At 31.5% G+C, this 23,330-nt stretch overlaps 1 protein-coding gene across 1 annotated transcript in view; it reads right to left on the bottom strand.

The window, feature by feature from the left end:
* Cfap47 (cilia and flagella associated protein 47) overlaps window positions 1-23,330 on the bottom strand; it is a 410,015-nt gene that overhangs the window by 77,506 nt on the left and 309,179 nt on the right. Inside the window, exons 54-57 of the mRNA XM_071606058.1 lie at window positions 18,196-18,307; window positions 14,028-14,132; window positions 9,939-10,095; window positions 2,479-2,577 (exon numbers count right to left, since the gene is read on the bottom strand). Of these exons, the coding sequence (XP_071462159.1) occupies window positions 2,479-2,577; window positions 9,939-10,095; window positions 14,028-14,132; window positions 18,196-18,307 (473 nt within the window). The remainder of the gene's footprint in view (window positions 1-2,478; window positions 2,578-9,938; window positions 10,096-14,027; window positions 14,133-18,195; window positions 18,308-23,330) is intronic.

Raw genomic sequence — 23,330 nt, 5'->3', positions numbered from 1 at the left:
TTCTTGGTTTCTATGTTGTATAGAAATTGCATTATATGTAATTACTAACTGGATTATTTAAAACAATAGTACTGCTACTGAAAGCTTTATAATTTTGTCATGCAAACATGGGCTTTATTGACATTTATAAATACTATACTGCAAAATATTAAGAAAATGAATAGTTCTGAATAAGAAGATTAAATATCATAAAGATATAGTTCTCTCCAAGTTTGTCTATAGGTTTAATGTAACTGCAATATGTTACTGAGATTTATTTTGGAATTTGATAAAAAAAGTTATTCTAAAGTTTTTACAGAAAGATAAATAGATGAAGAGAGTAAATAAATAATTGTAAAGAAACTGTAAAGAAAGAAATAGAATAATAAAACAAAACCATGGGGTTTAAACTGTGGCACTGGCACAAGACCTAAACTACTGATCCATGGAACAAAATGTATATGATCCAAATATAGGATGTTACACTGCAAAAACAAATAGCAACAGAATGACTATTATTGTTCAACAAGAAGAGAAGTGAAAGGAATTAAGAAAATAAATATCCCTGAATAATGAAAGGCAAAATGAAATTAAAAGTTGCCTACCCATCTGTGATACTTCCCTATTAAACATAGAGAAGAAAAAAAAATGTAGTTGAATTTTCCATTGATTTCACAATGGGAAAAAAACATTTGTAGAATAAATGGAAGAAATTTTGAAAAAAAATAAAATGGCTTATATATTTAATAAGTAAGTAAAACTAAGTATACACAGATGAATTAAATGTTTCTACAAATATAACAAACTTATTATTTGGCATTAAGGCTGTTTTCAATTGCTTTTTGCTATCATAGAAGATGCAATACCAAATATATTTTGGCATGAATCAACCATATTTTGATTATTTTTAAAAAATATTTCACCAGAATTGGTATTGGTATTAAATAATGATCATTTCAGAGTTTCATTCTATACATTACACAAAGTGCTTTCTAGACTCTATGCAATGATTTATATTCCTATTAGCACTGTTTTTTCCAATTTCACATAGAAACTTTAACATTGGTAGTGCCATTAAAATACAAAAAAATACAAAATTGCAAAACAAACAAAAAAAAAGAAAAAAGAATAATTAGGTAGTCATTGTTTAAATCAATATTTATTAATTAAACATCTATGTTAATTAAATTATTTAACATCTATGTCATTAATAACCAGAGATCAGTGTCTATTTGGTTAAAATGGCACTAAATATATTTTCAACCATTCTTTTGCCATCTCTATTTTCTCCTTTACAAACTGTTGTTTGTACTCCTTTTAATGCATTGCAAAGAAATATAAAGCAGGGGCTGGGGCTCAGTGGCAGAGTGCTTGCCTAGCATGTATGAGGCACTAGGTTCCATCTTCAGCAGCAAATAAAAAAATAAACAAATAAAATAAAGGTATTCTGTCCTTATACAACTACAAAAAAAAATTTAAAAAGAAATATAAAGCAAAGATTTTGAAATCAGACATAGGCAATTCACCTCTGCCATTAAACAAGTGTTTAGATTCTGTGTAAGTTAATTTTTCTGAATTTCAATTTTCTCAATTCAATGAGAATAATAATACCTATATCATGAAATTTTGCATTAAATTAGATAAATCAATAATACTCAAGAATAAGCGACTATAGTAAATGGAAGAAGGTCATTAACCTTTCAGAAGGATGCTAATAGTCATGATTTCAATTAGTATGTTTGCATTAACTACATTAACAAAATTTGTCCTTTATTATATAAACCAAAATCATTTTTTGTAATTTAAAAATATTTTAAGCAAATTCATAATTTTTGAGCTTTGGATTTTTAAGCAACTTCATTATATCTTAGATTGTTTTCCTATTCATTAATATTCACATGGGTTAAATGTACAGAAGAAACATATGTACAACTTTTAATACATTTGCAAGTAATCATTAGCTATGCAAAGATGTAATTATTTTTCCTGAGATCGAGTAGTCTTAGCACACTAGTTATTTTTAATTTTCCAAAATTTTCCTTGACTCACACACACCCATGTATTAAGTGGCATGACTTAACAAACATTCGAAATTTCAAAAATAGGAGGCTAAGGCAACTGGCAACATAATAAGATCCAGTTCATTGAAGTAGGAAGAAGAGGGAGAAGGAAAAGGAGGGTAAAGAAGGTAAAGAAGAAAGAGGAAGAGAAAAAGAAAGAGAAGAAGGGGAAGAAGAGGAGGAAGAAAAATACAAAAGTAAAATATTTGGCAAGAGTTACTTAGGTGCTACATTTCAAAAGAAAAACAATGTAAATGCTCTACAGATGCATAAAGTTTACACTATCCATGATTTTCTATCAATTTACATAAATTCGTTTCAAAAATTTTAAATTGTATTTTAATTTGTATCAAATATTTATTAAGACAATGGAAAGAAGCATTAAATCTTAAATGTAGTAGTATACATAATGACAGAATATAAGGCAGACATTCTATACCTTGTATATGACTCAGAGAATTAAACTGGAAAGCAGAATTCTCATTGATGAAGCTATCCCAACATTGGTCGATGAGAAGATGCCTGAGCTGTTCATGATCTAATTTAAAAAATAAAGTGATATTACATTTCAATGTCACATTCAAGAAGACAAACATCAGTGGAAATGGAAATAGAATGGAAATATTCATCTAATGGGAAATTTCTTAGACAAATATTTTTCAAAGTATATTTTGACATGAATTTTAAATGACATTTTTGAAGAACGTATCCAACATTATAAAAGGTACTCTCTATAATATTAAAGTCGTATAAAATCTACTCATAAACTTTTGAAATTTTAACTATTCAAATAATAAATGTTATTGAGAACCTGTTTGAGCCTGCTATCTAAAAATGAAATGCAATGCTATATATATATACACACACACACATATATGTATATATATATATATGTGTATATATACACACATATATATGTCAGAGAATGTGTGTATTTATGTATATATAAAGATTTATGCAACAATAAAACAATATACATAAATGTGCATTAATTTTTTATAAAAATGATAAGCTCTCTTGATATTAAATACATGTTAATTGTGTTACATGTATATATTTCAAAAGTCAATATGCATATATTGAAAATGCTAAAAAGTATCCACTAAGATACGTGCATGATTTAAAAAAAAACTGTTTAGAGGTGATTTTGTAAAGATGAGTGTTTTGAAAAGTGTAATTTCCCAATAACTTATATGGAAATAGCTTATGATAGTAGGACCTAAATCTAGACCTAACAAAAAGGAGTAACTGAGTGTGGACCTGAGAATCTGAATTTTGATAAGTTCCCAGTTATTGCTTCCTGGACTTCAGGAGATAGTTATTAATCAAGAATCAGGTAAGGAACTACAAGTATTAAGGTATCTGAATACTACCTAAAAATAAATTATAAGCAAGGTGAGTTTTAGATTGTTCATCTAAAAAGTAGTTATAATTAGTCTACATCTATTTTACTTAATATAAAAATATTAGTTTTTGTCATAAGCAAAGTGAACTTGGATGTATAATCTAATTGAACTAAGGTATTAAAGAGACTATTAATATTTTCAAAATTGCAACTTCCTTGCTTAAGTCTCAAATCTCCCAATACTATTTATTTATTAATTCCAAAGTATAAAATCTTGAATTTGGGAAGGATCTTGAGGGCATGGAACATTTTCTTACACCTATTTAGCTCTCTTCTTATGTATAAAACTGTGTTCACACTGATTGGCAATTTGTTATGATTACTATATAGTTAACATAAACATTTATTCAACTCTGAATGTGCTTTAGATAAGATTCAGAGGGCCTTCAGGGACAAGATTTTCATAAACTAATCTACCCTGTGAAATGAAATGCACTGAGTCATCTCTGTGTCCCCAAAGTGTGATTAACTTATCATAATTATGCTACATTGTATGCTTTATTACTTTACTGCTACTGAACACCACAGTCATAATTAACCCAAAGTCAACAAGAACTCATCACAGTACTTTATTTACACTGATCAATCACCAAAATGGAAAGTGATATTTGTAAATCTAATATGCTATGTTAATTGACGTGCACATCTTTTCCCCTAATGTTATTTTGTTTTACTCTTCAATTAACTATTGATGTCTGAAACAGAATCCATGGTTATTTAAATATTTAAATCAAATCACTCATATTACATTTAAATTTAGATTAAGTAGAGTGAAGAATTTCCAGACTATAACCATTTCAGAGGAAAAAATAATCAAAACACCTCATTTGTATGCATTAATTATTGCTTCGTTCATTTTTGCAACTTTTTAGGTATCTAATCCACAATGAAATTTCACTTACAGAATACTATATAAAGTAAAAAACTATGTATTTGTATATATGTCCTTCAAATGTGAAATAGTTTTGAAATGTACATACAATAGTTTTCAGATCAAAATAGGTACTCAACAAAGAGACAGTGACAAAACATTTAACTCCTGTTTTATCAGCATGTATGCTAAAATGCAAATATTCATTTAGTAAGGAATTAAGCTATGAATTAAGGTAACCCCTGACATTAAAAAGCTCACAAATTAGCAGGTTTAGAATATGGTTTGATGAGCAAGGAAACCAACATCTAATAGAGATATGTCCTTAAATTCATAATATGTGTACATTAGTCCATAATTTCTAATGGTTTAACTTAGATCCTTGCTTCCCACTCATGGCTACTCTTCCATTCTCTGCCTTTATTCCCAGCTATGTGTGGCAGAAACTTAAGAGAAGAGAAGGGGTTTCAAAATGGGGACATAATTACAGATAAAAATTACTGATGAGAATAATTGTAAGAATTGAGTCCATGGACAGTCACCGAGAGGTACATGTCTATGCCAAATAAGGGCAAGGTGCAACCCTAAGCATGTGTGGATCAGATGGATTCAGTATCTTATGGCAGAGAGCAAAAGAGAAAGAAGAGATCAGAAGATATGAAAAGAGGAGAAAGCAGTGGCAGTAAGGGGTATTTCTTGACGACTTTTTATAGAATAGGGGAAGCCTGTTCCACTGTCATGTGAAGACAATGTAAGTTCTTTAAAGCCTTCACTGGTTTTTAAAAGTACCACCTCTGAGCAGATGACTTAGAATGACAGGTGGTCTTGAAGAAGACAGCCAGACACCATCAGTTCAAGATCTTGTTCTATTTACTGCTATGGCTTTGGGGAATGTCTAAGCCTAGAGTTCCACATCTGAAAAGTAGGAATATTGACTTCCTTCTTGGAAGAGTTGTCTTGAAGATTGGGTACGGTCATGTTAATAGAGGTCTAGGGTGGCATATAGTAGGTTCATAACACATCTTCTCTTCTCAGGGTATTTAAAAGTTTTGCTGTAGCATCCTGTTCCTCATCATACTCATTAATTATCTGCTTTGAAGGAATTTTTACCATCCTCAGGGTGTTTAGACCATCTCTTCTCTAGCCAGCTTCTCTCATTTATCTTTTGAAGTTAGCATGGATTAAGACATGGAGGATCCCTGAAGCATCATCTTCTCTCACTTTGCCTTGCATAATGTTCAACTGAAAGCTCTTCAAAGAGCTCGCCCTGTTCCTATTGGCATTGTTTGTACAGCTCCTTTCCTGGAGATATCTGTTCCCAAACTGGGTAAGATAGAAGTACAGGAGAAGTTGAGAGCTACAGTCTAATCTTATGGGCTTATCTTGTCATGGGAAAGAGATTTCTGGGGCAATCAAAAACTTTGAAATATTGCAAACTAGTATCTTTGTGGGCACATATGTGTATTTATATGCCCTCATCTTTTACAAAAACTTTTAAAGACATCACAGAGATATAAAATCCAAGAAAAGACGAATTACAAGTAATTTTTTAGAAAATTGAAACAAGATTAGGGACATAACCTGCAGTCAGGGATGAGATATAGCGTGGGCATGTCACTTGCTCCAGATAAGCCAAAATATTTTCTTAGCAGCCAGTGTATGGAGGAGAAATGAAATGACACCATCAGTCTCTGTGGGATGAAAACAAACTACTGGCTCAAAAAAGCAATAATTCTTCTTGATAGTAATAACTGAAAGAAATTTCTCCCAATAATTTTGTAAAAAAGACTGTGCAATGTACCATGAAAGCCTTTGATAACACCTCCATGAACACATTATGACAAATTTTTTAGAATATTTCTATGTTATCTGATCTTGTGAGTGTGTGGTATTACAACAGTAAAATGGAATGATAAGAATTTTTTATGTGATTCTTTTCCAAACAGCACCAACATAATGATCTTTAGCTTGGGACTATTTTAAAGTACCCATAACCAAATACTCATCTGGGTTATAAAAAGTACTGGGAATGTAAGCAAGCCTTTAAGAACATTTGTTTAGGCAGCACAGTATAGTTATTTGAAAAAGGGTAGTCTGGGCACATGAAATGTAAAATGTTTGCTAAATGAATGAATTCTCTCAGAGATTTGGGAAACTTCTAGAAATATATTGTGTGCTTTTCCATTGATATGGATTTAAACCTTCTAAGCATTAGCTCTCAACACCAGTCTACTCTCCCAAGCCATATCCATTGTCAACAAATATTTTTAGAGTTAGTTTTTAAAATGCTATAGAATATAGTTTATAAATACATAAAACACAGGAAATATTTTCAAAACTCACTAAGGAATTAAACCTGGATTCCTTATCACAGCATTTAGCAATTTTGCAATATCCTGATATGTCTCCACCCCTCCTCCAACACACGTATAGAAATATATAGATATTTTTCAAAACTCACTGTTTTCCCAGGAAAGCAGCATTTTTGGAATGTCAAACTCATTATCAAACTTCTAGATTACCTAATTCTCTATCATTTTTCCTGCTGCTATCTTAGCTATTTTCATGTTTATCACTTCTCCCAGAAATAATACCTTTCAATATTCAAAGGATCTTTGGCACTTTATTTCTACTACATGTTGTCTCTAGTTATCAGAATCTTAATATTTTTGTGGACCACTCTGTCCTGTTTGCTTTATAAGTGACCAATACACAAATCTTGCTCACAAAGATCCCACAAATATTAACTACAATAACAAATGTTTAAATAAAGCTGTATATATGCTGCCATGCTATTCAGTAGGGAAAATAATTATTCCAGGTTCAGGATTCCAGGTGCAGGAAACACACACACACACACACACACACACACACACACTCACACGTGGGATGGGGGGAGATATGCAGGATCTGCAATTCTGTGAGATCATTCACATTGAGTATCACCTCTTGGTGATGTATTCTGAATCTTGCCATCAACTTCCCTAAGGAAACTCCATGAATTCTGTATTATCTCCAGGAATATCTATATTGCTTCCTTTTGAAAGATAGCAACAGGTTGTATAGTTCCATTGTTAAATAATTTAAAGACATTTACAAATATTTAAATGAGAAGGTATCAACATAGCACCTTTTGTAATGTGTATATTTGGCATACATGCTAAATATTTTATTCTTCTCATCAGTCCCATTTTCCCATAAATGTTCAACAATTCAGGCCAAATTGTGTGAGCTTATTTACCAAGGAATATGAACACAAAGTAGGTGTATGGCACCTAGCAAAACAGAGTCCAAAAGAGGGAGAAGGAGGAGGATATGACACAAAGGAAGATGTCATCAATAAGAAAAGGGAAAGAGGAACTGTTGGGGGTGGAGGGAGGGAGTGTGGACAAGTGCTAAGATATCTGAGGTCAATAATTTTCTTTGCCCCATCTTATCAGCTTAAAGAAAGGAGGAGGGAGAAATTAAGAGTTTTAACATTTCCCCTACAGAGAGTAAGTTTACTTAAAAGAGAATGTTTCAATTGCAAATGACTGATAAAAGTTTTAATTGATAAGTTTGCTGTATTTTCTTATTACAAAGAAGGAAGAATTTTAGGCAGATTTTCAAAAACTAAGAGGCCACAAATTATTTCATATTTTTAAAGTCAAAATCTTGACTCCAGTATGTTTTTAAAACACTTATAATTATGAAGATATTTAACTATATCTGCCCTGAGAAGTTCATTCCCTGGAAAAATCCTTTGGCCTGCCTCAAGTTCCCACACCAGAGATTCCGAGTTGTACAATTGATACAAGCTTCACAACATCTTTTTGGTGCCTATCTAAATGTGTGGTTTCTAAACCCAAAGGACACAATGCCTTTTGTATTTGAATTTTTTTTTCAGCTACCTATTCCTTTTCCTCCAGCAGTTATTCCAAATCACTAACTCTCCAAATTTCCTACTCTATCTCCTTTCTTCAGCAGAAGAAAATGTAAACATGACTGCTCTTAATTCCCAAGCCCCTCTACCTCATAACAAGATATCTATATTTGCATTTCTTTTCTCTTATTCCCACCTGTCCAAAGGAAGAAATGTTCCTCCTGTTCAAGGTTAACGTGTATACCTTGACCATGAGCTCAGTCCACCAAGAGCCTCAGCTCATCATTTAAACCTTCCCTCCTTTATACCATTAACTCCTGTTCAACTCTAGCTTCTTCCTTCTGCTTATACATATGCTCTAGTCTCTTCTACCTTAAAATGACGAGTTCCTTGAGTCTTCAATCAGCTTTTACTAAATACTGCACACCTCTCCTCATAACAACCAAAGTATTTATAAGGATTTTATATGACATGCCATTATTTTTATAATTTAAAAAATTATTTCATACAAAGAGCATGAAGGGATGATCAGGAAAAACCAAAATGCCAACAGGTAAACAATATTCAGGATAAGCGTTAATCAAAAATAATAAATAAATAAAGGAGGATAGAAGATTAGAAAGATGTAGAGTAGAAGGAGATTGAGAGGGAGAGAGGAGGGATGGGAAAGGAAGAAAATGTGGAATGAATTTTTTAAAAATAATTCTATGTGCATATATAAATAAACCACAGGGAATTTCCCCTTTATGTGTAAATAGAAAGAACCGATCAAAAATAAATAAATAGATGAATAAAAGGAAGATCAATAGAGAAAGGAGAATGGGGGAAAGAGGAAGGGGAGGGAAAAGGGGAAAAACATGAACTACAATTGAATTCCATGCATGTAGGAATTTGTCGAGATGAAACCAGCTCCTATGCATAACTATAATGTGCTAATAAAAAATAGTAAATTTGCAATGATGATAAAATACAATTTTCCCTCAATCAGATTGATGGAGATTAAGGAGAATATTGCTATTCAGAGTTGATTAGACTCAAGAAAACAGGTGACATCTATAATATATTTTGATGAGTATGAATTACAATATTATAACCATTCTGGAAAGCAAGTAGGTTTTTATATCAAAAGGTTTAATATATAAAACTATAATCACTAAATTACCAATTACTATAGTAGCAATAGTAGTTGAAAGTAATAATATTAATACTAATAGTAGAAATAGGAATAATAATCAAAAACACATTGATAATGTCCAATATTGGACTTAAATGTGCTTCAGAAAACTCATGATGAATTAATTTTTATTTTGGACTCACAGTATTAAATAATTTACTATAAAGTGATTAAATACTTTATGCAATCTAATTTAAAAGCATGCATCTTCAAAAAGACTGGTTGAAACAAATACTTAATCAGATATACTACCTATTTATTTAAAAAAAAAAGAGGGGAGAAACAGAATCATAACACAAGAATTTCCATAAACTTTCAAAGAATAAATACTGGCATATTTGATTAATATCATAATAATCTTACAGATTTACTGTATATTTAAGTTTACAGACAATATTGGAAGAAATTGACTTGGTACATAAATACCTGATTCTGGCTCCACCATTTGTAAGCTGTGATTTATAAACCAACATATTCCATATCTCTCTCCATGTTTTCTCTTTTATATAATGATTTTTTATTCTATGATAAAATAAGTTTGATTACTAGCTACAAAATTATATGTAAATACAAGAAAAACAACGTACTTGTTAACATGATGTTGATGACAACATCTTCCTCAGTGGGATTTTTGAAAGGTATAATGAAAGATGACTGAAGACCAAGAGGGGTGGTTATTTTTTCTGTGTCTGCAGGCTGGGGGAGTAGTCCTACTCCATAGAGGCAGAATTTCCATTCTTTAAACTGTTTGAGGATAAACATTTGTAAGATAATCCTAATCACACAAATTATATTTACAACCATTAATAAATGTAATACACATACAAAATTTGGCAAGAAAAGGTTCATTGTCAATATTTAACATGTACTCTTTCATCTCTCTTTTTCAAATTCCTTTTGATTTTATTGAAAAATCAGTCTGTTTTTACACTGAAAAAAGAGGAGACAAAGGGCCAGTAATCAAATATGCAACATATTTCAATACATATAATGTTATTTAAGGCACAGAAAAGAATCTTTAATGGGATATCTTGGATTTATATTCATGGTATGTTTTAATATCAACTTATCTAAAAACCTGGATACTAAACATTGCATATAGTTTCCAAAATTGCAGGGCGAATTCCAAATGAAATTAAGATACTCACTGCATGAAGGCAAGTAAGGTGAAGCACATATTAAATTCCCATTAAAAGGAAGTGTTTATAACTGCATGGGATGTTATTTATCCTCACCATCTAATACATTGAATACATTTTCTGTTATCACATGAAATGGATGAATGGCTTAAAAATATTTGAAGGAGATTGAATGTAGCCCTTGTTTTGACCTGGGTTTCATAAGCTGCTAAGTGCTGTTTGAAAATGTTTTCTTTGTGTCCATTTAGAATAAAAATCCCTTGAAAGTATAACAGATTATGATTTGGTTCTAGATGTTTTATACTTATACATCAAACCCTTTGTTCATATTATAGATGAATGAAAAGGTCATTTGCAAAAGCCAGTGATTGTCCTGGTTTTTAATCTCTTGAACTACATAGATGTTTCCAGGCTTGAAATCCAATAAAAAGAAGAAAACTTTCTTTAAGGTTGCTTCAAATTAGGATAAGCAGTGGCAGGAATTCCATAAAATGCCATCTTTTAATAGGAAGAATTAAAGGCAAGTTAGAGCTTCATATTATATTCAAATGACTATATTACTGTTAGTCACAGATTCTATTCACATGATATAAGTTTAGTATACTTTCAGTTATGTTGTCCTAACCTGATTTTATATAATTGACCCACAAATGAAATCCAGTTACTTTCAACCATTAGGGATGAGCTAAACTACGAAAAGAAGGCCATGTTTCATGTTTCCTTAAGCGACATGGAATATTGAGTTTTTATGTTAAACCACATCCTGTCATTTTTGAGTGCTGATATCGTACAGTTGTCCTGGCATTGATTAAATTATCCACTTAAATTCAGACGGGGAAATTAAAAAATAACCCAGCAAACATGTGCATTAAAAATAATATTTTCAGCTCATATTTATCTCAAACTTCTACTACAGGAGAGACAATAAAAATATAATTCTGATGTTCTTAAAATATAAAGCAAGGGGAAGTAAAAGATAGTAAATCTAGCTTGTACATTGAGCAGGGCCTCCAGAAAATTAAAACTTGCTGAGAATCAACAGAACTTTCCATAGATGTAGGCTTCAAGGATCATACACTCAAGCTGGGTTATAAAACCATTCTGAATTTTATCTTTTCAATTTTTGCTATTCTGACCTTTAGAGGAAACAAATCACAGAACTGTATATAAGTGCAATAAACAAGGGCAACTGTTTGAAAATTAAAATGAAACATCTGAAAACTAAAAAAGAAAATCTCAACATGTTTGAAACCAATGAAAAGTTCCAATTAGCACATCTGGTGCTTCCAACTGTTATGCAGTAATGTAATCTCATTGAGAGACTCTGGTAGCATAATAAGTTCATGATATCTGAAGTTGTGATTACCTAACACTTAATCTGAGGATTCAAACTCTGCACAAATAACTTGAGCCCAGAGTTAGATTTTTAGACTGCAGAGCTCTTCATATAGACCTAAACAGAAGCCAACAAAGTAAACAATAAAACATAACCATTTCCCTCAGGTCAGCAAAAATGCACAATTGGAAATAGTTTACATTTATCCTATGAGCACTGCCAACAGTTAATTTTAGATTAATCAGCTACTCAGCTGTGCATGTCAGTTCAGATAGATTTGATCAATCAAAAAACTGAGAGGGATCGAAATCTATGAGTTTTTCCCTGAAGGTAATAAGGTATTCCAAACTCTGAGATGAAGAAATATAATCTATAAAGTTTTATTTTGAAAACACCTTCTTTAGATGCTTGCTCATACATAATATATACTGTTTTTTTCAAAACTCCATTCAATTAATACTTTATGTTGAACTAGTTTTGCTTGCAAAAGATGTCAACTGAATGAATTAAATAAAAGAGTAAGACTGAATCATTCAGAGATAAAAAGGGTAACAAAAATCACAGAGGTTAGAAAGATACATCCAAAAGGTTGAAGAGGTCTGGACCCAGAAGCTGAACAGATGAATTACTGATTAAAGTCTAACCATAAATGAACCCTCAGAGATTTATACTACAACTTGAAATGGAGATATTAAGAAATACTGAAATCAAGCCCACTGTTCAACTTACTCACAAACAGTTTGAGATGATTATTTACTTGTTTGAGTTCTTTTCTGTTTAATAAAGAATTAATAGTCAATATCTAGGCTATTCTAAAGCAGTTAAGATGCCAACCTGATAATAGCCCTGCTGATGTGCAAGACTATCCTTGAAAAGATACAATTTCCACTAGAAATGCAAGCAACTAAAATGTCCCCAATAATTAAGAGGATAGAGCTCTAAACCCCCCATGAAGCAAAAGATCAGCCTTAGGGCTGGGGTTGTAGCTCAGTGGTAGAAGGCTTGTCTAGCACATGTGAGGCACTGGGTTCAATCCTCAGCACCACATAAAAGTAAATAAATAAAATAAATGTATTGTGTCTATCTACACAGTTTTTTTTAAAATCAGCCTTGATAGAAGTATTTATTTACAAGATAGTAATATCCACTATACTCTCCCTTCTGTATGAGAAGGATTACTATTGGTTTTCTTTAATATTTTCTGGAATCTATAGTACTTATTTCAGGTCATGTATAAGTGAGCTATCATTTAGAAAATTTGACAGTTTCAATATTTTTTTTTCTAAAAATAAATGAAAATTTTTTTGAAAAAGAGGACACTTCAGTCACTATAGGTCCCAAATTGACATGGGGATCCCTGAATTATATTTGTTTTTACTGTCACTTGAACATCAGGCATCTATGACTTCCTTGGTGTCATTTATGATACACAGTACATTTGTCTATTTCTTCTCCTCCCCATAAATATTTGAGTAGGTAAAAATAATAATAAATGTAAAATATTGTGCAAGTTCTCATTGGCAATTAAAGAGTTACCTATCACTTGGTAAACTATAGGTAGCTGTGAAAAGCAGCCATAAAAATGAAATGAAGCCAGATATCCTGAGTCTAGTTCTCGGTTCAACATTTTACTGACTACTTAATCTTAATTTCTCTGTCTCAGAATCCTGATCCATAAAATTGTTAATGACAATACTTCCTGTATAGAACTATAGTGAGAATGAATTAAGTTGATTCTTAGAATGACATATATCACATTTAAAGGTGCTTCCAAAATGATAATTATTTTAAAAAATAATTATTATTCAGGAACACTATACAGAGGAAATGGAATGAAAAATATAATACAATATTTGCAAGACTGTACTCTTTACATTTTTATATGTAAGTCCATGGAAAGTTGAGTAGTAAAACTCAACTCAGAGAATGAACATATATACCAGTGATTTGACTTTTACTTTGAAATTTTGATGTTTTAAGCCTAGGTAGATATTCTCCTTCATTCAAGTGATATAAAGATTTATAAATACTTTATTTAGGTGCTTGCACGTGGATATTATATACTGTATTTTCAAAAGTTCATTAATGATTTACAATGAACTCATTTTACTTGTGAATGATGTCAACTGAATGACTTGAATTTATTTATGAATTTTGAAATTTCATTAACTTGACTTAGTCCACAAATACTCTTATCATACCTGAGCGCAGCCGAAGTTGATACAAGTTTCATGACCAGCTCTTCCAAGTGCAGAAGGATAAAAATAAACAGATATCTCTGTGGTAGAGTGAGGAAATATAATCAGCTGCGTAGATTCAGAAAGAAGTAAAAGAGAAACAAAAATCAACATTTTTGTTTGAGGTGGCTACTTGAATACAAATATTATGTTTGAGTGATGAATGTGTGGCCTTGTGTACATTATCTGTTCTCAGTATGGCTGTTTATGAATATTGATAAAAGAGCCTGTGGTGAACACTATTGCATGGATCTCCTGACATGTCCTATCCCCAAACAATGACTACAGGGTTATTCACTGTGTCAAAGTAAGTCAGGATTAAATTTTACAAGTTAAGTTTGCCTCCCTAATAATAGATATATGCATTTAACTGAAGAGTCCATGGCCTATTGGCCATCTCATGGTACATGTCAAGCCACCAGGAACCTAACCTGTAGCCTTGGTAATGTCAAAAGAAATAAACTGTTTCTAAGCATAGAGGGAAGATATGTTTTTTAAATGTATGATAAAGTTTTCCTCTTCATACTATAATATACACTCTCAGGGTGTGACCTGTGGTTGGTATGATAGGAGCTTGAATTCTCTCCTTAAAGAGAGGGAAAAAAACCCAAATGACTCCATCACAATGTAATGAAGCCTTGGGTATCTTATGTAATCTAAATGCTACTCTGCAAATAATACAGTATTTAATATCAACATATAAAATAATAGAATGACTGACACATGTCTGAAAAGTGAGTCAATTATTTTTCAGTAATACATTTTTCCACAAAGGCCTTGAAAAAGCAAGATTGCAATTTAGTAGCATTATTAAATCCCTGTAAAACACATCATTTTGTGCTTGATAAACTCTGATAATGACCATAAAATGCAAATGCAGATTTAATTTTATATTTACTACTATGAAGTCACCTCCTGAATAAATATGTATGGTTTTATCTCTAGCAAATATTTTTTTTTCCTCAGACTGGTTCTCTAATATCTCCAATGTTTTGGGGTTATCAGAAAATAAACACTTCAGGGATGTAAAATAGTTTTAATAATATCCTTAGCAAAAACAAGAAAAAAATCATAAATTCTTTTAACTTAGCAAATATGACTAAATATTTTGTTCTCTCTATAAATACTGACAGATAAGGATATGTATATATGTGTGTATGTACTTATCTGTATGGACAAATGTGTACTGAGATAGAGAAGAGAGATCTTTTCTTATTGAAATGATCATGCAATACTACATTAACTTGGATTTTAATTCTAGTTCTAGCCATATGGTTTAATTTTTACTAACCATGTGGTTTAATTTTTAGCCTATCCAGCCTAAAATTCCTCTTCTATAAACATATGACAGAGGCTTGTGTTTAAAAATGAAGGAATGCATATCATCAAATAGCAATTCTATTAAAAACCCTTGTTTCCACTTAAACCTCACTGAAATTCATTGAAGAATGTATTATTTCCCATGGTTTCAAAGACAGAAGGCTAAATACCATTGGTAGAAATGAGCTACAGTAAACCTGTGGTTTCATGTAATGGGGTATATTTGATATGTTAAATGTAGGACCATTTTGAAATTTAAGATCATTTCATTACAAGCATCATCATGATAACTAATACCAATATGTGAGTACTGAGTCCTAGTTCAAGAGGGAAGAAAAATTTTGTGAAAGTTGAGTAAACTTGAATTCCCATGAATATGAGATAATTTAGGAGAATAATATGCTTTTAAGAAACATTCTGAAGTATTTAGGTTGAAATGACATGTGATCTACAATTTCCTTTCAAATTTAATAGCAAGATATGTAAGAAAGAAAAAAAAAGAGAAAAAAATGTGACAAATCATTAAAAATTTATGAACCAAGATGGAAAGTACAAGATTGTTCACTGCATTATTATTTCAACTTCTGTATCCATTTGAAATTTTTGATTATATATAGTTGGAAGGAAGCAAGTTTTTCATATCATTATTTGACTTCCTAATCATTGAAGTGTTTATGAAAAATAATCAAGATTTAAAAATATTTACTTATGTGAACACACACGTTATGTAATGAAAGGCATGAGTAAAGTACCATATATATATATATATATATATATATATATATATATATATATATATATATACACACTTTTATATGTACATATAATTATATAAATGCATATATTATTTATATAGTTCTAAAATAAATTTCATATTATTTTCCATTTTTTATCATTTCTATTTGTTAGTGTGTCTCCTATTTTATATAAGTGTTTTCTCATACATAACTTTTTGAGTTATTTCCTAATATTAGCTTAATTGAATAGTCAGTATTCAGTAAAAGAATGAATAAATTAGCAAGTCATGAATGGAAAGGATAAGAAAATAAGCTATTCTTTTTTTAATTTTAAATATTTATTTTTTAGTTGGACATAATATCTTTATTTTATTTATTTATTTTTATGTGGTGCTGAGGATTGAACCCAGGGCCTCGCACATGCTAGGCACGTGCTATACTGCTGAGCCACAACCTCAGCCCTATTCTTAATTATGTGATTCAGGTGGCATGCATATATTGCTTTTGGTTTTCCTTGGGTTGAAGATTAGACTCTTCTGGCGCTGGGGTTGTGCCTCAGCAGTAGAACACTCGCCTAGCATGAGTGAGATGCTGAGTTTGATTCTCAGCACCACATAAAAATAAATAAATAAATAGAGGTATTGTGTCCATCTACTATATATATATATATGACTCTTCTTTAAAAATAGAGATAAAAAACACCACTTTGTAATGAGGAATTCCAGTTATAGGCAAACAATATCTTAAACCCCATGCTCTTTATAATTTATAGAAAATATAATTTTAAAAGATACAACCATGTATGATCTTTTTACTATACTTTTGATTTTGGTAGTGGGGATTTAACCCAGGGGCACAGTACCACTGAATTACATCTCCAGTCCTCTTTTTAAATTTTTTTTCTCTTGAGCCAGTGTCCTGTCGAGTTGATGAGATTGGCCTCAAATTTGTAATCTTCCTGCCTCAACCTCCTGAGTAGCTGGAATTCCAAGCATGTGTCAATGTGCATGGCATTAATACACTTTTTCTAAGATGAAAGCGTATCCATGAATTTTATCAGTATAATAATTAGTGATTTCTAATTTAACACATTATAGAAGAACTAATTTAATATTGTATTATTACCTGGCAACTAGTGACTGCCATTTATATATAAAGAAATAAAATTATAGATTTGTTAAATAGTCATTAAGCAGCAAATAATAACAGCCTTTATTTAAATATCATACATATTAACAGAGCTCTATGATTTACTGTGAGGTCTTGTGATGAAAATAAACTACTCTAATTATCTTCTTTTTTTTTTTTTTTTCCAAGACAGGGTGTCACTATGCTGCCCAGGCTGGCATTGAACTCCATAGCTGAAGCCATCTGCCTGCCTCAGCCTCCAGAGAAGCAGGGATTACAGTTGTGCACCACTACATCTGGCTTGTAATTATCTTGAGGTTTACCTGAAAGTATGTGGTTTCACATTCACTATAAATAATTGGTGTCCTATGCTTTGGAAACACAGAAAGTCATATTAAATTTTAGGAACTTGTTTTGTAACTTGGAGGCAGAAGAAAAATATTTTGGCCCATTGACTTGATCCTAATCTTTGCAAGGACCCAGGAATGAGAAAATGGGAAAGATACAGGAATGGGGACGAGGAACAAGCAGATCTGTCAGCACTATCTGGAAGGGTATGTGTGGGGCAAGGGGCAGGAACTCAAGAGGGGCTAGAAAAGAAGTGGTCTCTTGCCTGAACGTATATAGTAACTGTTAAGTTAAAATTCTGATACTGGAAAACTATTACAAAACTTGATTATTAAAATGGTGAGAAATAAAATCAGTTTATTTAGAATTCAGTGACAATGAGCATGATTTTAGCATATATAATCTTAAAAATTTATATTAACACATTAGTGTTTTAATGATTTTTAAAATTCAAGGGACAATGTATATAATAGAAAATTATATTTTTAAAAATTTTTAAAGAATTTTAAAACTTATTAATTAAAATGATTGTGTCCTAAACTCAGAATTACAAAATGCTCTAGTAGCAGTAGGTCTCATGACTTTCTGAATGTACTTACTGGTGATCTTCTGTCAATTTCCAGGACAAAATTTTCAGGATTACTGTTTGTTACTTGAAGTTCTAAAGTTTCGTGTGTAGGATTATATAAGGGAATAGTCTGTATGGCATACCTGGGAGGAAATACAAAAATAATGAAGTTGCTGTATTCACAAACTTGTTCAATAATAATTCCATAAATTGACCATTACAGGTTGAATTATATCCTCCCCAAAAGATATGTTGGCACATAAAAAATTATAAAATTTATGGGGTACAATGATATGCTTTGATTGTGCAACAAACAACTGTCAATCAAAAATTAAAATATATTACTCAAAAAAGATAAAATTCTATCCATCTGCTATCTATGCCAAATTAGTCAAACTGTCTAGTAAATTTATGTAGCATTCAAAATACATTTTTTGAAGTCCTAATTCCCAGTGCCCTCATGAACTCAGAATGTAATGTTATTTGTTATCTGGAATCCATGTAATTTATTAAGCCCAACTGAAGTCATAATGGAATAGGGTGGGCCCATAGAAAAATATGAAAGAAATCTCAAACTAGTTTTCCATGCTACTGTAAGAAAAAAAGTACAAATACAATGCACAATCCAATATGATGCATACATTTGATGCAAAACTTTTTGGGTTTTTAACAGCATTTAGTGATTTATGTTTCAACTCAGATATGGATGATTTCAATTATTTTCTCTTCCCTGATCAGTTTCAAGCAGCTTGTGATTAGTTGAAATTGAAAAATGTTTATTCTGACACCCTTACATTATTTAAATATTGGAGCTGCAGGTATATGCCTTGGATTTGGCTATGAGTAAATCATGTTGGAAATATATTAGTGGGCTGGGGATGTAGCTCATCTTGCCTAGCAAGCATAAGGTCTTGGATTCAATCCCCAATACTACAAAAAATATACATACTATTATGAATAAAGTCCATTTTCCTATTTCTATTTTCTTGATTGACAAGTGGCTCATCTAATTACTATAAAAAATTGAAAGTGCTAAAGGGAAATTGTTCATAATTTCTAAATCCAATTTATCAGCTCATTAAAATTATATGTACACCTATGAAATTTAATTCAAATATAATCAGTATTTAAATCTTAGTCTGGGGTAGATTAATTACTTCACATGGTATGGCACTAGTTACATTTATATTTATTTTCAGCAAGCACATTTTTCAGATATTTGTGATTTAGCATATCAATTTTTTGGTACTGCCTCAGCCTCCTGAGTCACTGGGATTATAAGTGTATGCCCACCATGCCTGGCAATATATTATTTTTTAAATAATCTGTGTCTTGCAAGCTTTCAATAGTGATTAAGCAACAAAACTCAATAGCCATGTAAAAGTGAAATTGAAATAGTTTCCATGTGATAAGAAAACAAAAATTGAGAAAATTAAGGACATTTCCTTAGCTACATTTTTATGGGCTCTCAGATATTCAAACCCTAGGGAATCAAATAGAATTTTCAGTGTAATGTTCTGGGCAATACATATTTTCTTAAAGATTCTTGCTATTAACACTTTGACTTTTACCTTTCACTACTGAGTTTCCTGATACAAGATGAAAAAAATTGAAGAAAGAATTTGAAAAAAAAAATATCCAATTAGATGACTATATAGCAATAGTTTATGCTTATTTTCAAATATAATTCGCAGAAAACAAATGTCTCTTATAGTGGAGCCACATTCAGTTGTAATGGGAGAGGCATAGTTATTTCTGTTAATCAAAGTAAAAATTAAGAGGTATCCCATCAGTCTCAGTTCATTAATATGCAAAGTGATTTTAATGTGAGGAGGTTTAAAATCAGTTCTGAATGATGCTCATGGTATAGCCAGTTTACTGCCTCAGGGAGGAAAAAACAAATACAATATGGTATTGCTATTGGATCTACAAGTAGTGGCTGGAATGAGGTTGAACAATAGGTAGGACGAAAGAATAGGAAGGGCCTCACATAGCATTCTAAGGCACTTTCATTTCTATTTAAAGGCAATAAAGTAAGCTGAAGTGGTTGGTTGTCTCTTAAGTGGAAATATGGCATTCTTAATTATATATGCCAAAAAATTATTGGCAACTAGTTAGAAATCAAACTGCAGTTGGAAAGGAGGGCAGACACCAAATCTAATTATAATTATAGTATGATAATCCAGGTGAGGAACAATGAGGACTTGAGCAGTAGGAACAGAGAGGAGGCAAAAGCTTTCTGAGATATTAGGTAGGGAGAAGAAATGCAAAAGGGTGAAAGTCTGTGTTTGGAAACAGAAGTGACAAGAAGCACTGAGACCCTGTATAGGGACCTATAGAGAATGTGGATGGCCCACTGCTGAACTGTTAGATTTATTCTGTAAGTAGCAATTAGCATAATGTTCTAAAATGGAAATTGACACAAGAGGTAATATACATATGATTTTGTTTTAACATAATATGTAAAATATATAGAAAACCAATTAGCTGGGCACAGTGGTGCATGCCTGTAATCCCAGCAGCTCGGGAGGCTGAGGCAGGAGGATCACAAGTTCAAAGCCAGCCTCAGTAATGGTGAGGCCTTAAGCAACTCAGTGAGACCCTGTCTCTAAATAAAATGCAAAATAGGGCTGGGGATGGGGCTCAGTGGCTGAGTGCCCCTGAGTTCAATCCCTGGTGCACATCTCCCCCCCCCAAAAAAAAAATGAAAGCCAATTAGTGTTTTCCAGGATCTGTGAGGAGGGGGCAAGTTACAGTGACTGCTTCATAGATAAGGAGTTTCCTGTTGGGGTGATGAAAATGTTTTTGAAAGTTGACAGAGGTGTTGTTGCACAATAGTTTAAATGTACTTTAATGGCCCAACAGTTTGAATGCACTGAGTTATTTACTTTAAAATTGTTACCTTTATTTTATATGGAGTTCTCCTCACAAAATAGAAACAAAAATAGAAAAATGAGTGAAGTAAATAATATCAGTTTACCACACATGATGTGAATAGGTATTGTTCATGATGCTCCCATTTCAAATGTATGTGTGTGTGTGTTTAGGGTTGCACACTAAAGCAGACTTTTTAATGGGGGGTACAGTCAAGAAAGTTTTAAAGCCATGGCTTGGATGTCTGCTTGCATGGTGAGGACACTAAATGAGAGAAAACACACAGCAGGAAGCTTTGCTGGGAGATAATGAGACGGTAGCAAATTTAATTAAATGTCTACCATACAGATGGAGACATGAGTCTGAAGTTCAAGAGGGGTTCCAGCTGTAGCCACAGAGTCTCAATTCAAAATAAAACAAAATATATTTGGTCCAAAATGTGTACTTAAAACACTCCTAATTATAACTTAAATAGAATCCTATTTATATTTTCTTAATAAGAAATCACTTTGCAAAAATAAAACTACAATTGACAGTCTGCCAACACATGTTGTAATTATGAAATAAAGTGAACTATATTTTAAAACATTCACTAAAGAAGCAAATGAAAAAACAGCATAAGATTTATGGATATTAAAGTCTATTTCATTGCAAACTATTATTATAACTTGATGACATTTGAAATGTTTTTTGTATCATCTCCATTTCAAGCATATCAAATGCAAGAAAAACTGCAATCACCATGGGCTAAAGAGAAAAATACAAACTAAAGACGTATTTGAATGACATGAAAGTAGCAAGGAGACTATTAGAGAAGAGGAAGAGAAAAAGGAGAGGGATGTGAAGGGCAACGGTGGGTGGATATGATCAAAGTATGCTATTCCTATATATGACTATGCCACAATCAAAGTCATTATTCTGTATAATTAAAATGTATTAATAAAAAATAAATGCTGATTCATTGTTCATCCAGTAAGTTTTTTAAATTGAAGTGAATCTAATAGTTTCTTACATGCCAGGTTTCCAATAATTAGAGATGGAAAATTGTAGATTGTACATGTGTATATTCAGGATTGTTGATACATATATTATTTAGGGGACAAAATTCAATTTCTGAAGTATTCAAAATGTTACTATTTAGTTTTATATTTCTTCATAGCTATGAGAATTTTTTTCATCAAAATCACTTCAAACTTGTTAATATAGTATAGGAAGAGGAAAATCAACATATGAACAATGTAAAACAAAAAAAAATAATAATTTTAATAAATCAAATAAAACAAGAAGTAGCATCTTCAAAACCAATTATAGGGTACAGTATACATGGGAACTCTGCCCTGTTGTTTTTCAACTTCTTTATAGTCTTAAACTATTTCATAATAAAAAAAATTAAAACAAGCCTGTGGCTGTGGCTATGGCTCAGTGGTAGAGTGCTTGCCTAGCATGTGTGAGGCATTGGGTTCAATCCCCAGCACCACATTAAAAAAAACTAAATAAACAAGATAAAGCTATTGTGTCCATCTACAACTAAAAAAAAATTTAAAAAATTAAAACACATTATACAGAATCCAAGTGATGATAAAATATCATGAATCCACAAGGATAAATGTACTTACTATAAAATTCATAAATCAAAAGATATCTCTAATATGTGAAAGTTCCTTGCATAACTAAATGGGATTAATTTCATTAATTAATTTAATTAATGATTTATTAAGTGACTACTATCAATCTTTCTGAGACTCATTAATAATAATCTATAAGGCCAACTATGGATGATAATTAAGGTTGTCTCTGACATAGAAGTGCAAATACATAGTCCTTTTATTTACCTTGCTCTTCTCTTTAACTTAAAACAAACCCAGGAACAACTAAATGTGTAGCCCCAAACAATGTTTCCACTGCACTCCAGACTTTTTATGACTTCCTACTCATTATACATGTCTAACTGTCTCCCATATAATAACAACAAAATGATATTGATAGCTTACATAAAAACTAAATAGAAGGACTGTAAAATAAAATTGAGTTAATCTGTCTGAATACAAATACTAGGGAAAAGGGTAAACAGAAGGAACATTTAAAATCAGCCCCCAAATACTAAATCAAAACAGAGATATAGGAAGTAAAGAGAAAATAGAGATGGTATAATTCAAGAATTCTAAGAACTGAAATTCACAAATCTCCTTATTTTAAGAGATCTTCAATGACTGGGTTGTAGCTCAGTGGTAGAGCACTTGCTTAGCATGTGTGAGGCACTGGGTTTGATTCTTAGCACCGCATATAAATAAA

Source organism: Marmota flaviventris, chromosome X (assembly GCF_047511675.1).
Source record: "Marmota flaviventris isolate mMarFla1 chromosome X, mMarFla1.hap1, whole genome shotgun sequence".
Taxonomy (NCBI): domain Eukaryota; kingdom Metazoa; phylum Chordata; class Mammalia; order Rodentia; family Sciuridae; genus Marmota; species Marmota flaviventris.
This window is presented reverse-complemented; position numbering and strand designations above follow the sequence as displayed.